This window comes from Pholis gunnellus (genome assembly GCF_910591455.1).
Source record: "Pholis gunnellus genome assembly, chromosome: 11".
NCBI classification, from domain to species: Eukaryota; Metazoa; Chordata; class Actinopteri; order Perciformes; family Pholidae; genus Pholis; species Pholis gunnellus.
Genome location: NC_136538.1, coordinates 7,132,399 through 7,150,415, shown reverse-complemented (window position 1 = coordinate 7,150,415; position 18,017 = coordinate 7,132,399). Strand labels below are relative to the sequence as shown.

The following is an 18,017-nucleotide window of genomic DNA, read 5'->3' as shown; positions in this document are numbered from 1 at the left end:
GTAGGCTTGGAGATGTTGTTCGGGCTGAGAAACAATAGCTCGTCTCCCAACATGGGTGAGGGCCAACAGCAAAGCCTCTGTTTCATGTCTCCCCCCCCCTCCCTCCCCGCCCAAAACGTTCACTCAACTTCCAGTTTACAACTGCTCACACACTGTTTACAGCAGCCAAATTTCATTTTCTTCTCCCAAATCCTATCGCACATTATCCTGTACATTGCATTAGGGCCCTAATCTTTCCTTTCTCTCCCTCGGAAGAAGAAAAGGAGCGCCTTCATGATTAACCCACTTTACAGCAATAAATAAACGCATCATCCAGTAATGTACACCAGATTTAATTTGAGAGAGGGGGGGGGGGCAGAACACTCAAATCACTGAAATGTAATGAAAAATAACACAATGCAGACACCAATGGGCGCCTTAGGAATTAATTTGAATGCTCCATAATTTTCTCTCTCTCTCGCTCTTGCACCCTCTGGATTGGTTTTTCCTCAGTCAACTGTGTGACTACCCCCCCCCCCCCCCCCCCCACACTCAAGTCTTCAAAATATACAAAGAGAATAAAAAGAAAAGGGATCAGTTCGCTATTAAAAAAAAAACCCCACTGCTTTTATCAAATTAACTTAAAAAACAAAGCTGAAAAGCGGTCGTTCTCCTCCGTGTTTGTCACATGAAGCCCATGTTGCTTTTGGTTTCCCATCGCCTCTTCGCCTCGAACCTGCAATGCAAAAAAAAACATTGAGTGACTGAACCCTTTATGAATACATTTCAGCTGTCAACTTCAATCTCTGCGTGAGTAATCGGTCAAAGTCCAGCTAATGCCGGTTTCAGTTGCTGTATCCTAACTGTGCTTGAGCCCAGAGTGTCAAACGTGGCAGATGGAATGGCAAACACATACACGAGGACAGAGAGAGAGAGAGAGAGAGAGAGACAGAGAGAGAGAGAGAGAGAGAGACAGAGAGAGAGAGAGACAGAGAGAGAGAGAGAGAGAGGGAGAGAGACGTCCTACCCCCAGGGTATTTGGTTCTTCCTTTTCTGCGCTGCCCTCAAAGCTTCCTCTTCCTGTTTGTGTCGCACGAAGTCACGGCAATCAGCGGCTTGAGCGATTTTCACGGCCAGCTATTTAGAGGCAGACAGAGGAGAGGCCCGTTAGAGAATGGAAATCAGTCTGTGGCGAGAAGAAGCTTTCTGACTGATGTGACAGGGCGGCTCGTCGTCAGCGTCTCTGCCTCCTCCGCACCGAGCTGCACAACACAGGAACACGGGAAGGCTGTCCTGCTAACCCTGGAACTGAACACGCTTTACATTAGGACGGGTGATAAGGGTTTAACATACAGTACGTCACACCAAGTAACTCTTGCATAAGAGAAGCATACGCACATCGCTCAAAGTAGCCCTCTTCTCAAATATCAAGATCTGATGTTATTTTCTTAACTAAACTTCTTAAATAAATTTGGGTTTTGGATGGTTGTTCAGTAAAAACAAGCAATTTGAAGGTTATTCTCAGACTATTTTAGAGCCCAAACGCTAAATTAAGGAAAAATAATTGGCAGATTAATCAATAATGAAAACAACCAGGAGTTGAGATGTAGATTTCTGAAGTACTTCCTGTGTTTTTCTTTAGAAACAAGCCGTTTATAATCTGTCTTGGGCAATAGTCAATGAAAACTCAATGTGAAGAGAAGCAGCATAATGTGTGAAGTGTTCCGTAGCTCCATAAATTAAAGGAGCACCCTTTTATTCAAATTATTCTGATTCTATTTTGCCTTTTGTTTGAGGTGTTTAAAGAGGAAGTCCTATTTTAAAGCTCCTGGCTTACAGTCTCTCTCTCTCTCTCGCACATTGTTTCTATTTGATTACTTCTTCTTTTTTTTTCTTGTTTAATGTGCAAATGAAATAACGGAATGAATAAATAAACAATGTTCAGCATTTTGCCATTTCCCCCCCCCTCCGTCTCAAAAACCTTGCAATGGCATTTCCCCCCTCAGTGTAAGAGAGACTTGTGTTTCTGTTTGGAGTACTGCAGGCAGTCCCGGAAATCAGAAGTGAAGAGAATGACCGTGACTGCAAGAGGCAAACATTCAAATCCCGTGGAGGACGTATGTATTGTGAAGCAGAATAATCCCAATAACCCCAGTCACACAGAAGCACGCGAAACAAAGGCAAAAAGCCTGCCTCCTCTGTCACTCCTGAGATAGGTTTATTATTCAAGCAAAGGCAAAGTGTGATAAACAACTTGGAACAATTTCACCCAACCTTTGGGTAATTCTCTGTAATATTCAGAGTACAATCAGGGGGGGGGGGTCTTAAGGTAATGAAGAAATGTGCCACCACTGTGCCACTTGAAGAAAAAAAAAAAAAAAGAAAGACCTGCTGGAAAAAAAAAAAAAAAAATGTTTCAATTATAATTAAGTGGGATAAACTTTATTAGAAAGACTGAAACTAAAATATCTCCTAATGCATGCTGGGATTAAGCAGGTCAGAGCGAGCAGGCAGGAAAAATTAAACTCTAAAGGCTTTTTATCACCATATTTCAGGAACCAAGGGTGTAAAATGTTCTAATTTGGGATACATTAAAAGCCATAAAGGTCTTTCAAAAAGATTAATGGTACTTTGCTCGGATTTAAGATAAGGGCTTCGGCTGGCTGCAAGTGCTGGGCTCCGGCTGGGCCCTCAAGGCATTCATCTATACAGTCACTGGAAGATTTGTGAAAAGCGTCTGCGTAACCTGAAGCGTACATACTATGACAGCTCTCCAGTTCTTTTGCCATTTTATAGGTTTTAAATTCCTCAAATCATGTTTCCCCCTCTTAAAGAGAGTTATAGCGGGTGACGGCTCTTACATTTTTGCCGGAGATTTGCGAGCAGATAAAACCACACCAGGGTTTTTTTTTCCCCCCCCCTGCTCCTTGACGGGAGTGCTTTAGGTGCTAAATGCTTCCGAGTGTCTGCGATGCACGTGGAGATTATAGGCCAGACGTTTATTAAATTGTTGACAAATCTGAGAGCAGCTCCTGCGCTCTCTCTCTCTCTCTCTCTCTCTCTCTCTGTTTGCTGGGAAATAAAACCCCTACTTTAGCTCATTCTGGGAGCAAATCAAATGAAACTGCGTGATGCTAAATGGTTTCATTTGGAGATTTACAGCCAGAGCCGTTTCTTTTTTTCGACACCAGGATTACCCACATTAACCTGCTCTCCTGTGGGGTTGCATTTGAAATGCAAAAGGTCTGGAAAACACGCCTTCCCAAACATTCCGAAAGCTAAATTAAAACCCACGTCCATGCCCCTCATTTCCCCCCTTTTTTAAATTCACAACATAGCGTTTACTATATTTAAAGCATTAAAGGTCTTTCCTTTTTTTTTTTTTTTTTTTTTTTTTTTTATCAGTTTAGTCTCCAGTCCCTGATTGTCTTTACTGGGGCTCAACATTAATGTCAACCAAGTTACCTAGGAGACAGAACAGATCAAAGAGACAAAAAAAAAAAAAAGCTTCAAATGTCTGATTAATCAAGCCTGCAAACAGCTTATTTCTTTTAGCCTGCATGCAAGTATGAAAATGAGATTCCGAGAGCAGTACATTGTGCAGATTTGTTCATTCTTATCTGAACAAAGCCAGCGGCAGCTTATTTCATGGATCACTGGCACTGTCAGCGCTGTGGCGCCGAGCAGGTGACGGCTCCTCTTTCTGTGGCGAGAACAAAATTAGCAAAAAGTCGGCACAAATTAGCCTCTCATATTTTCAGTAATATGACATTATTTTTCATTTACTTTTTTTTTTTTTTGATCCACTTTTCAGGATTTTTTTTGATCCCCCCCCCCCCACCCCCCACCCCGTCCACCCCCGTCCACCACCGCCTCCCCTTTGCGTGCATCTTAGTGCCAAATCCTTTCACATCAGAGGCTGGGGGGAAAAATAAGAATGAAAGCACAAAGCAGGAGACGGGAAACCTCATGCGTTCTTTGTTTATGTGGCTCCTAAAAAAAAGGAAATTCTTCCCACTCGACCACGTGTTAATATACAATTAGATGTCCATCACAGCCGTGTTGCTGTGCCTTGTCTCTCTCTCTCTCTCTCTCTCTCTTGTGTGGCCCGGGCACAGCCGCGCTAAAAACAAGGTTTATTCAGAGGATTAATACTCTGACCTTTGGAAGATTTGAGGGCAAAGGAAAAAATCATGGTGCACAAAGCTGGCACTGCAGCAGCAGCAGCTTAGGGCCACGAGGAGGGTTAAGTCAATAGTACCGTTTTCTGTTCATTCATGTTTGGGTCGTCATGGAGATTCAAGTGGAGACCCAAACATGGGGCCTTAAGACCAAAAAAAAAGAAAAAAAAAAAGAAATCTGCATTGCTGCTGTATAAGCCATACACAAGATAAAGCAGGCCTATCTTAATGACAGTTTCACACTCTGTTGTCATGTGCGTGTCTGTTGCATTGCGTCCTTTCGGAGGTGTTTGACGAAGAAAAGAAGCATTGGGAAGTCTTTATGAGCAGCACGGGCTCCACGGAAACACTGTGGCAATTAAACAGCAAGTGAGAAAAGACAATAGCTGAATGAAAGAGGGGAAAAATACATCTCTGTGTGGATAAAGTGTTAAAGCTCCTATTAACAATACGAAATAAATGATGGCTTTAAGAAAGAAATGGCCTTAAACCCATTCATAAATTTCCTATCCAGGAAGCCTCTTCCAATTAAAACGTGTGAGAGGTGGATTAACAAGGGCTATATGGCTTTGCCTCGCTAAATCACCTCCCCGAGCTGCTCTGCTGCATTTGACGTGTAAACGATTAATGACCAGCCTAATTCCCTTATCACACTACCTTAATGCCTAAATAATGTGGCCTTAGTCAACTTTGGGAAAGCAGGGCTGTATAAGAAAGGAATGAATATCAGATTAGGCAGCTTGTGTGTTATTTCAGCGTAATTTGTTAGAATTGAGGCGGAGGAAGGGGGGGGGGGGGGGGGGGGGATAAATGGGTTTCTGGCTGCAAAGCCCCGGCGTCGCTGTGACATCGGGAAGGTCGAGAGATCGAGGGGTCAATCAATACCACCCGTATCGCATTAAAGAGGAAGGGACGCAAAGGTTCATTCAGCGAGTTCATTTCGACACAAGGGAAGTGATAGACTGGAGGAAACGCAAAGAATACAAATCAAGCCCTTTCAAGGTCTCGTGTGAGACAATAGATGTGATTATTGCTCGGTGTGAACACGCAGACCATCGCGGGTTCAACGAAATAACGGAATCTATTCGTGGATTCCCAAAAATGTTGCTCATCCAAGTCGTGGAGGAAACATTCAGATTCTTTACTGAAGTCAAAGTAGTAAAACCACGCTGTGAAAGTACTACGTTAGACGTAGAAGTACTGAAACTCAAATGTATGTATTGCCACTAGTGATTGGTCTTATTACTGATTAGTCTACTAACTCTTAACTATAACTTAATTATAACTTAGTAATAGCTATTACTCGATTAATTGTTTGGTCCGAAAAATGTTAAAAGAAATGTTAAAAGAAATGTTAAAAGAAATGTCCGTTAGAGTGACTTTTGATCTTTAAAGAGCGTGTTTTGTCCAACCAACAGTCCAAACCCGTTAGTCATTTAAGAAACAGGAAAGGAGCTATTTTTGCGGGGAAAATGAATTAGGACTCATCCGTTATCAAAATAGTTGCAGATTCCTTTTTCTGTCTCGACTACATCGATGAATCGACTTATCGTTTCAGCTCATATTTACTACACTACCGGGTAGTTTAATATATAGTAATGCCTCATATTTCATCGGCTCATCACAGGTGTTTCATGGGAAATCTTAATATGTCAACTAACAAGGGCTGTAGATAAATGTAGTGGAGTAAAAAGTACATTTGTCTTTCAATTATGAAACAATCGACACATTTGAAATGCACCTGCTACCAAGTATGATGAGTATCAGTCAGTGTGCCCCGAGTGTACGCGATGAAAGTACCTCAAATGTATAACTAAGTAGTAGTAGTCAGTAGTGTACTTGGTTACATCATTACTCAACCAATCGCTGCAGCTCTGCTCACGAGTTTAACGTGTATTTCTCTGAAGGACTGCGTCAATACCACCGTTTGAACAATGTGTAATGTGAAAAGCATCAACAATAGTCCAAACACGACAGCGTGCACCTCCATGTTGTTTCATGTAATCCTGCCTCCACTTTGACAAACACAATGACATGGCAAGCAAAAAGAAAGCCACTCCAGGGAAGGCACAGTGAAACAGCCATGTCTACATTTTTTCCTCTATTAGTAATCTGATGCTAGATACACATGACATGACATCTTTAGGGAGTAGACAAAAAAAAAAGAAGAAAATCTCTAAAAGTTCGCCTGCTTTGTGCACATTCCATTATCTCGCCTCTTCTGAGTAGGGTAGGCTTATTAGCAAGCTTTGAACTCACACTTACAATAATATGCCATCAACAGTTTTATAAGCTAATTAGAAAAAAACAGTTTAATTAATGAGTGACTGGCAATAAAATGGCAATCATGAAAAAAGAAACCGAGGGTGCTAAGCTTCCACTACCACCAATTAAGGCCTAATTACAAACAAATTATATATGTGTTTTGCTGTGGGCTTTAATTTGAAGAAGAAAAAAAAAATGGCTTTAATTAAAAGAGAAAACATGCTAATTAATTAAACAGCACACAAATCTACATTGAAAAGTATGCTTTGTCTATCAAGTAATTAATGAAATACAATAATCCAAATGAGATTCCCAGGCATTTGATAAAAGCTTAGTACCCATTTCAAAATCCATTTCAAAATTAATGGGCGAAATTTTAATGTGAGTCATCCGGAGATACAATAAAAGTTCATTCAGTGATAAATTGCTTATGCTGAAGGAAGAATGAACAAAGAGGAGAGTTTCCCTAAACTCTCTGCGATGTGGCCTGGGGGGGGGGGGGGGGGGGGGTCAGCCTCCTACTCCGATGTGGGGCGGGGAGAGCCACAATCTTGATAAAAGCCCACTTTCCACAATAGCGCTGCTCATTAATTTTTTTTTTTTTTTTTGGATTACAAACATGGGGCATGGCGGGGAGAAGGTGGCGTGGGAGAAGAAAAGGAAAGGTGCTAAATAATGTGAATATCATGAAACGCTCTTAGTTCAGCTCTTTGTTTCCACTAAGCCACCATGTCTCCTCCGAACAAAATGCCGCGACACCTTTGTTTCACAGCATTTAAGCGACGCTTTCCAAAGGGTAGATTTCAAGGACAGTGGGGCTTTTCCTTTCAGCTGCCGCTCCTATTGAAATACGAGCCGGGGCCGTAATGAAGGGATATTATAACCAGTTCAAACGCTTGCAGACACCGTAAATGCCTCCAGTTAATACATATTCATCACGTTAAGTATTGTTTATTAAGCGATCTAACAATTAGGAGGGAGCCCTTTTCAAACAGTTTAGGCTGAACGGGTTAATCTCGGTTTAAACCGGGTTAGAGACGAGTCCACCAGCCAAAGGCCATCCAGAGTACAGGAAGCCCCCTGGTCCAAAATGAGGCTAGATTAGGGGTTGTTGAGCCAGACGGTCTCAGGCAATCAGTCGACAAGCCAGCACAACGCGGGCTCAAAGAACAGTAACACTATGCACAACTCAACACGAGTGCGGTGTGATTTTATACTGTAATGCACCATTTATTCACTACTTATTTCTGGGAAGAATGTCAGAAACAACTGACTGACAATAAAAGACAGCAAAGTGTTCGTCCTCTCCTCTCTGACAGCAACATCAGGTTTCACAGAGATGATCGTTTAAAATTGTCAAGACCACAAAGTCATGCGAGATGTTTGCTGTGCTGAAGCAATATAATAGTTGGCCGCACATCTTAAAACAGGTTTCCCCTGAGAAAGTTGCTCATGACATTAATATAGTGTTACAATGACAACTTCACAGAGCATGTAAACGCATCCAGAGCCAGTGTGGGGCTTTGTCTATGTTACCTTTATTGCCCTTTATTGCCCTTTATTGTGTGTTCTTTTACCTCAATAATGAACGCATCACTACTACAGTAGAAGGTCAGGGAACCTGAATTAGACCTGAACTGGACGACAGCCAGAGACTGCTTATTGGATGGAAATGTAGCCAGTGAGTCAAGGATCTATGAATACAATTATTTACAGCTACTCTGTTTATTATGTCTGAGCAGTTCACCACATGTCTTGAATACACTGATCCTCCTTTGTGCCGAGCTCTTTTTCACTGTATAGACTGAAAATAAAAAAATTGCCTTTTGGGACATATAGGGTTCTTTGTTTGTGGCGCCGTTTGCAGGAGAAGCCAGCAGCCATGCAACCTAACTTTTTAATTTTCCATATTCTTCAGCTCCTGGAAGTAATGAAATGGACCTGACACCCCCCATTGTTAGAGACTGAGAGAGTTTCTGTTTTGAAGTGGTAATGCCACTCTAATGGCTGTGATGAGTGCTATGGGCGAACTGTGAACTCTAACATGCCGTGACAGTCTTTTGTGGTGAAATATGCCCACTTACTATATATATATATATAAAGTACAGCTCCTCACTATTTCAAAGGACGTCAGTGGTTCTGTGTTCTAAAAAGAAAACAGGGTGAAGGAGAAACTATTTGTTGTGACAAAGAAAGAACGGTACAGTAGAAGTTATTTTGAGTTGGGGACAGCTCAATGAAGACACCGATACACGTTCTCTCTGCATGAGATCATCATATGTTTAGCACATCATTTTATTGTCAATACCGATCCGGGTTCAGAATATCTGGTTGTCTGGTTCTGATGAACCTTCAAAAAGACTTTTCATACATTATTTAATTTGATGCATTACATGTATGGCCACTAGGTGTGATAACCTGGTAGTTTGTTGGTTTAAAATCATACATAAGGAATGTTATTCAGTATGTAGATATGACACCTTATACAAACTAGGGCTGGTCACATGGAGTTCCACAAGGATCAATCTTAGGACCATTACTCTTTTGAATAAATGTAAATAATATGAAAGCAGCAGTTGATTGTGAACATTTTCTCTATGCTGATGATTTGGTTCGTTTGTGTCCGTCGACATTGAGCACATTTCACTTTAAATCTTTTTCTATTTGCCTCAACAATAAACTTGCTCAAACTATTTCCTATTGGGTATGTAAGCTGCAATGGAGTCACGATAATAAGGTTAGATCTTTAGGCTAACCTTTTCAGGTAATTTTATGTTTCAAGAAATTGTCCAGAAGTCAAATAATCTAAGAAACAAATATGATCTGCTATGATACAATGAAGAGTTTATGTTACCATGGTCTTTCTGAGCAACAACAGGCTGGCTTACCACTTGTACACAATAAGATGATACAGGACATATTTCAACACAATAAATTCATTAATTTGAGTATGAGGCACGTTGAAGCATTAAGTGGTTAAAGGGGGCGTGTGCTTCTGGCGTCGGGGAGGAGAGGCCAACTTTGAACGTTGCATTAACAAACCGCAACCGACAGATCCTACTCATGTTGCCTTTAAACATTGCCAATATGGTTCAGTATGTACCAGCAAGTCTAGTCAAGTATTTTCCTATAGGTCACAGTACTACACTTTAGAGGACACAGGAAGCCCCACTGTGCTTTGCAGGACTGAGGAGTTATCAGCTCTTTGCACCGACTCATTTAGCAGGAAGAGCTGCATAATCAATCTGTCATATATGAGCTGCTGGATGCTATCGAGCCTCCTGACAGGCTCCGAGCCGTTCACACCATATGTGTCACGTTATGCTCATTACTGCATTAATTAGCCCAGATGCAACTTGCAGCGGTGCTAAACAATGTGCAGCAATCAAAGGATGGAGCCTTGTTAATTTGAGGACTTGCACCGTTTACTCTACTGAACTATAGGTCTACTTTAGAGGCGAGAAGTTTTTTGACATTATTTTGCGTCTTCTCCGGCTTGTGAAAGGAAATCCAAAACGTGTTGAGCTGGATCAACAGACATCTTTATGAGAAAAGACACCCTATCTGCACAGTTTAACGGAATACATTAGGGAGCTTTGTCTAAGCAATGTAGACATAAATAATATTCTGTTACCTAAAAGGGGATGTGATTTCTTTGCGCCGTCTTCGGGGGCGTTAATACTTTCACTTAAAAGCGGAGCGTGTCTCCGTGAATTCATCTAAAACAAAGACTTACAGCCTCTGGAAATATTTAAAAAACTGTAATGAGAATAAAAACCCCCAACCTGCAATATCCGAGCGGCGCGTCTCAGAAGTTTTGACAGATGAAAGAACACATATCTCACAATTTGTAAGGAGCCTTCAAAACAGGTTTTTTTTACCAAATTGTTTTAATGTTCAGATTAAAAAGAAGAAAGTGGAGCAAATGGAAATCATTAATTGATTTGAGGGAGCCAAAAGCAGCAGAAACAAACATTTGTGTCGTATAAAAGGGGACATTCTGACAGCAAGCGCTCTATCTTCCTTCCATTTCCCTTTGCTTTGAGGAGATAAGTGGGGAAAGCGTTAGATTGAGGATGAAAATACACTGAAACATTGTCATCCAGCATGTACCAGCGTTTTCTGAACAAAACAATGCCTAGAGGGACAAACAGGCCTCTTTAGTTCTTCACAGCTGTCGGAATGCTTTTGCATTTTTCGCGAAGAAAACCTGTTCCTATTCTTCCGGTGAAAAGCCTGCCACAATCACGTCTCGGTGTTATGACCGTAAACAAATTAAACATCTAAGCCATTCCGTACCAAATGAGCCACTCAATTATAACCTTGAAATTGATTCTGGCCACAGCGGGGATTATTGATCCTCTAAATGTTTGTCAGAGTGCGCCTGTCAAAAGTGAACAGGAGTGCGGTAAACAAACATTGGTCTTAATGCTATCTGCATTACAGGGCTGCACCGTTTAAGATATTATATAATCCTCTCGAACTGATTCAGAAGCCTTCAAACTTTTACCCTTATATGCAGCGAAGGCTCTCTTTGTATTCAAAAGCAAACGATAAAAGAACTTTTACGTTTTTTGGGGGGGGGGATTTTCAAAACGGTCAATTGACTCGACTCTCGTGAAATGAAGTTATCGCTGCTAAACAAGGCGCCGCGGCTGCCAGACCGCTGTCACGCTCCCATCACGGCTCTGGCACGACGCGAGTCAGGTGCCAGGGAGGCGAGAACCTCGGCTCAGGCTAAAACCAATCCACCGGCGCTCTAAGAGGCTTTCTCAAAGTACAGCGCAGGTGCCACTCACAAGAGCTTTTGTTTAACTTCCCCCATATTTGACCACTCTGCCAGCAGTTAAGATGGGAATATAAGGGCTCTGATGCTGCACGCTAATGTCCATTACACACCGGAGATACCGTGGGCCACCCATGTAATGCCAATTCAATGAACAGTACAACTGCTTCTTTTTTTTTCAGTTTCTAAACACAGATCCCTGTTGTTGGAGCCTACTTATTCATTCAAGGAGGGTGAGGCTTAAAAGATTTACTGACTGAATATCGTCTTTTCGGGGGACACATCTAGTCTGAAGGTTAGATAATGTTTTCTACTGTGATTTTTGATTTGTTATGGTATAGTTTAAGTGAAAGATGCAGTTTTTGGGCGTCCCTGTATCAGTGCAAAAAGACATAAACCGTGGTTCTCTGATAAAAAGTCAAAAAGGTACAAGCCTTTGGACATAAAAACACGAGGAGATTAGTTGAATATGACTCCTAAGGTGAGTATTGGTGAGAAACATCTAATCACAGCGCACGGCAAATTGTTTTGCGCAAAAGCTTTAGGAGGTGCAGATTTTGTGACCTTCCTACAGAGCCTAACTAGCTTTTTCCCCACTGTTTCCAGTTTTTATGCTAAGCTAAGCTAACCGGCTCGCTGGCTCTCGCTTCATATTTAGTGTACGGACATGATAGTGGTATTGATTTTCTCATCGTTACATTATATCGGAGCCTCCTGAGTTTCTATGTTGAGATAGAATATTTCCTGAACCATTAGCCCCGCCTTCTTTGCAACTCTATTGCAATCCAACAATGAAACCTGAGCCCAGAGTGTTTGTGCTGCTATTATTACAAAATAAAATTAAAAAAAGGCTCATGGGATGCTGTGAGCGACATGCATCATGAAACAAAGAAGTTCATCTTTGATGCTCCAAGTACGGCAATTCCCCCGGTGGAGAAGTAACACCGCGGCTGTGTGTCTTTTTAGCCACAATTACACGTGTGTTGGGCTACATTTTATGCTAAATTAGTTTCAAACCACTTGATCCTTGATGCCTGCCAAGGCGGTTAGTTACAAAACTTCAGGCACTGCATTTAGGGACATGTACACTTCAAAGGTATGAAACTCTTACCTGGAGAATGATTTAACAGTTGGCTTGAAAGCAATGTACCCTTCATTAAAAAGCAGAGCCAAAAGTCCTTTAGACACTGCAGCACTTCAAAACTAAGGGGAGGGCTTTCCATTAACTCAATGGAAAAGGGCTGCAGGACTGAATGGTGGGTGTCTGCGTGTGTGTTTTTTTGTTCCTCTATGTCTTTGCAGCAGAAATGGCCACGGATCCATTAGCCCGATTTGTCACAGCGGGAGCACCCCCAAAGATCTCTTATCAGCACAACGTACCTCTCGAGTGGCGAGCCTGTCGCTCATCTCCTCCGCCTTTGCAATGTCCCCTTCAGCTATGGCCGCCTCTATGCTCTTTTCTAGGCCGGACTGCAAGAAGAAGGGGGGGGGGGGGGGGGGGGGGAATTCAGTTTTTTTTCTTTTTTTGAAATAGGGGTAGAGAGAAGAAAAAAAAAAAAAATCAAAGAGTAACTTCAAAAGTCCCCAGGGCCTTATTTTTAATATGATTGCCATTACTACAAATATGTAGATTTCCCTTCACAAATGAAAACCTTTCTGATTGGATATTAGTGGGGAAATCTTAGAAATGCTACAGGAGATTACCAAACATAAATGTGACTCTTTAATTACACATTTCCATTACAGGCCTAAGCAGAAGGGGGTGCAGAGAGGCCCCCCGGTTACTGATGGCGAGGCAGTTCTGCTGTGATGAGCCTATCTGAGGAAGCCGAGCACTAGATTTCTTCTGCCTCCCAAATTTCATCATGCTAAATGGAAAAAAGAGGAAAAATACACCGGAAAGAGGCTGTAATTATGAATGTGTCCCCTCTGATGTATTGTTTGAGGAACCTTGGCTCAACTGTTAAAAGTACGAGGACGATGCCATCAGGCTTAAAAATGCAGAATTAGTAGAACAATTTTCTCCGTGACTCCAGTTGCTCGATTTCGCTTTATATAGTTTATTATTCTGCACATAAACAGAAGCCGAGACACTGACTTATCGTGCATTGTATCGCACAACACACCACTCTAGCTGTCAGACCACCATCCTTTATTCCCTGAAACATGTTTTTAAGGTCACTGAAGAGCTGCTGGGAGATGAATTAATGACATCTGGCTGCTGTGACAGCTTTTTCCTCAAATGACTGTGTGAAAGAAAAAGAATATGATATTAATTACAAGGAACTGCTTTTGAGGGATGAAGGAGCCCCCTCATTATGTTGATGTGACAAGTTCTGTTTCATTCAGCTTGTTAATCATTTCTTTTTATCCTTTCATAGTTGCCCTATTCAAAAGGAGGCTAAAAATCAGCAAAAACTCAATTTTATGCTGCTCTTAGATAAATTAAGCACAAAATACTCCAAAATAATCATTAAAAGGATTTCCAATTGAAATGAGAACAGTACCCATTCACTGGGTCAGCTATAATGTTCATCAAGCTTGCAAATATTATTTTTTTTTGCTTCATTGGCAATTTGCAAGCCTTCGCAATAAAGCGTTCATTCAGCTTAAAAGTGCAGAAATGTATCCGAATGAAAGAAAGTAAGTTATAATTTCTTTCAATTATGAATTCCACAGCAGCGGCACAAGGCCCGTTTATTATCAAACAATTAATTTAAGTGTTCTAGCCGCAGTCACAGCCGCTGTATCGGGTGCTCTCACCCTCCCTTCTTTGTCAGGCAAAGTGTAGATTTTCATTAGGTCTCGCGCAGACGAAGAAACCTACACTTCACTTTAATCTCAGGCACACGTGAAAGGAGATTCACCCTAATCTTATCACTAAAATGTAGCCAAACATAATCCGTAATATTCATCTCAGTGTCAGGTTGAGAGAGCGCAAGGATTCTTCTAATCCACGTGTCATATCGTGTAAAACAATGAGGGGGGGGGGGGGGGATACAGTGGCACGGAAACACAAAGGACGGGAAGGTGTTGCTAACAGCTACGACTGACACAGTATTAAACCTCGGCAGATAAGTTGGGAGGCAGCCGTCTTTATTACCTGCGGAGGGGGTTTGGAACATGCGGGGGGATGAAATCGATCGTTTACACCAAAGTGCTGCTTGAGATCACCCCAGTGCTTCTCCCGCTGCTCCTGACGCTCTCTGTCGACAGAGAGAGAATGTGAGTTAATGTTCATTAATATGCAGCCCAGCTGGACCTCTTATTTCTGTCGCTACATGCCGGCATCAGAATCCATACGTCTATCACGCAGCACGGTAACACCATCAGTGCTGGGGAAAGGGTATCATTACACTTCCCTCAACACAACACAGCTGTGATGCTACGACTGGTTGGTGATCCAAACGTACTGACAAATAGATGATTAAGCTAATTATTTAACTATGAATGATCTTCGTTTCTGGCATGTTTACAACAAATCACGCATACTGCCATTTTCTATTAGCTATGAGCAGCATCTTACTTGTTTGTGTTAGATCGGCCGTTTCAGCTATCATGTCTGCTTTTTTTTTAAATCTTTGTTCAGGAAAGTTGTCATTTCCTGGTGCCGTTTGACATGTGAGATTCACAAGCTTTTCATGCTGGCAGTCCACAGTTGCATGTGTGGAATTAGCTGAATCTTTTGGTGCATGAATGAATTTCACTGGTTGGACATAATAATTCGGTACCTTGTCTCTGTGGGTTCCTCACTCTCTGTGCCTGTTGATTGACACAAGAGACACAGTTACAGGTTTGTATGGGTGCAAATAAACGATCATCTTTACAGAAGTCTTTAAGTACAACAGCCAGTAAGGTGCTCTGTTACATACAGCATTACGAGGGTGGCTTAAAGTTCTAATATGGGTGAGTGTTTATTATTTTTCTCTCCTTTTGTCATAAAGACTGATTCACACCTTTCTTATGTCGTCTTCTTTTTTTTCTTCGTCTGGGGTCTTTTGTTGTCTTCATCTCGTCGTTCTTCTTCCGTAGATCCTTGAATTTCTTAAACACACGCACATATATACACACACACACACACACACACACACACACACACACACACACACACACACACACACACACACACACACACACACACTGACTTAATTCACAAACTGAGGCCACCACAACCTTAGATCTGCCTCTGCTATACACATAGTGTGTTATGATACACACACATGTAGTCCAACAGGGCGACAAAACACTTTTATTTACATTTTGATAGCTCAAGAAGGACTGGGGATTAAACAGAAATTGTAATTGTATTGTAATTGTTATTGTAAAGGTGTTTTCTTTAAAGAATTAGCCCTCATTTACAGACAACAAAAACAACAACAACACAGGTACTCTACAGCTAGCTTGTACTTCACAGAATGAATGCTAATCTTAGCTCACTGCATAGCAGGTCCACATACTTGCCACATTTCCTGTGATATACCAGGCATACTGCTGGAATCACTGTCTGCATCACTGGCGGTGTGAGTCGACTGTGCCTCCACCGCCGATGCTGTTGTGTTTTCCGCGGCAGAGATCAACTTTTCTGCAGAGCCCTCACACTCGTCTCCCTCCCTCTTCTCCTCAACAGCATCCTCCTCGTCATCTGGACTGAGGTCGTCTTCGGTTAAGCCTTTGGGCAAGAGTCCGCTGTACATTCCGAGTCAGTAGATTACGGTCAAATTATACGTTAATGTACTATTTGGATGGACTAAAAACGGTCAGAAATGGATAAATTACGGATTTTGACAGCGGCTGCTGGAGCAGGCTCTCATTTCCGGGTAAACACTGTGACGTTTATGATAAGAAAGCACCGATTGGCTGAAAACTAGGAACGTTCTGCACATGATCGAATCGGAACCTTGCTTGTAAATGCTGGGCAGCGGTGCACGAGGGCTAGACTAAAGCTCTCATTGGCTGTTTTTTTAAGCACCGTGGTTAACAGTTATGGTTTAATTTTAGTTTTTTTTGGTCTAGCAGAGCGGTTCTATGGTGCAAAGTTTTCGGTTATCGTGACATTTACAGCTCAGAATAGACGCGTGAACACGCGTGAGGCGTTCTAGCCGTCTGAGGGAGTCTTTGCAGTGAAGTAAAGTCAAGAGCAAGCTGTTGTGGAGCATTTCTAATTGAGGTGAGCCAGGCTTCTGACAGGTCCGTGAATTACCAGGAATCATTCAAATGTTCACCTATATTTGTGTCATGTTCTCGGCGAGATAAGCCGCCTTCTATGACCAGTGGTTCGCAATTTGCTCAAAGCGCTCTGGGCATTACATTATTATTAGAATGATTAGCATGCAAATCTTGTATAGCCCCTGGCACTGGCACAGGCACATCTACCCTTAAATTGCTCTTTCACACTCATTCACATTAGGCTTTCTTTTGGTTGCATCTTATTGCAGAGCCAATAATCTACATAAATTACAGCCTGTATTTTGGGTGCCATATGAATGTATAATAAAGAGTGAGACCTATAACACCAATGTATGTATGTATATATATATATATATATAAAGGGTCAACAGCCAGGCCCGGGCAGGCTGGACGCTGAGTGGGGAAGAATAGGTGAACCAGCAGTGTTGTGTAGGACTCACTGGGAATGGTGTGAAATGATACTTTGCAGTAGGATTTTGGATTTTGAGTACTATTCTTTGAATTTAACGTAAGAGGCCAAACGTCTGGAATGTTAAGCATCTAGACAGAGACTTTGAACAACTGCCCAATTACACCTTTAATCCGTGGACACAACATGAATTGACAAGAAAATGGATCAATGAGTCATCATTTAATTCAAGTTATCAAGACAAACATTCCTCCAGCTTTTTAAATGTGTATTTGCTGCTTTCTTCTGAAGCAAATTAACTCAAATTCATTTTAAACGGAATCCCTTTTGGCGTTGGACTGTTGGTCGGGCGACATATTTGAAGACACCGTTATGGGCTGTGCGATCTTGGGGTCGTTGTATGTCACTATTTCTTTTACATTTTAAAAGACGAGGCGATTAATCGAAAAGATAATCGACGGCTTGACCGATAATGAATGAATGAACATCTAGCCTCTTGGGACTACAGATGAAAAGTAGCCTCTTGGCTAACTCTGGCACATTTACAGCAATGTGTTTATTAATGTGCACTGTCCCTTATCAAATAAACCAGTACAATAAATGAAAATAAAATAAAGTTGCAAAAGCCCATAAAATCAGAAACCGGTAACAAATGGAAAAAGCCATTCGATGCCAGCTTTTTGATACTCTGTGCCACGGACACGTTTAAAACAAAAGTATTGAGGTTCTGACACCCAGATGTCAAAATGTTAAAAATACATCCCCTGGAGACCTTGCACGCTCCTTGACCTCCCTGCACCCGAAGAAGAGAGCGATTTTAAAATGCTCTTAAACTGGGATGATGAGGCTTACGCTGCATTGAACGTCATCTGGAACATTTTGAAATCTCGATCTCATCCCCTAAAACGCGGAAGCACTAACTGGTACCACTCACTCAGCATTATTGTGACTTTCATTACTGCTGTGACAAGTTGATGAGCACGGCGGCGTCTGAAGGTAAATGAGAGCCACAAAGCCCTGTTAATACCAAACAAATGTTGGCATTACAGGTCTGAATCATTTCCTTATTGATTACTAGACTTTGTGTTCTATTTCACACTTGAATTAATGTCTCTCAGCTCTCCCGCCATCCGTCTCTCTCTCTCTCTCTCTCTCTCTCTCTCTCTCTCTCTCTCTCTCTCTCTCTCTCTCTCTCTGGCATGTGCTCCAG

General features: G+C 41.8%; 1 protein-coding gene across 1 annotated transcript; it reads right to left on the bottom strand.

The window, feature by feature from the left end:
• Nucleotides 1–544: 544 nt before the first annotated feature.
• Nucleotides 545–16,022, bottom strand: fam204a (family with sequence similarity 204 member A). Its single transcript, XM_079168336.1, has 7 exons — nt 15,669–16,022; nt 15,168–15,255; nt 14,943–14,973; nt 14,315–14,417; nt 12,592–12,681; nt 1,007–1,116; nt 545–715 (listed from the first exon to the last, which is right to left on the bottom strand). The coding sequence occupies exons 1-7, from the start codon at nt 15,903–15,905 to the stop codon at nt 664–666; spliced, it is 711 nt and encodes a 236-aa protein (XP_079024462.1). The 5' UTR covers nt 15,906–16,022; the 3' UTR covers nt 545–663.
• Nucleotides 16,023–18,017: the final 1,995 nt, after the last annotated feature.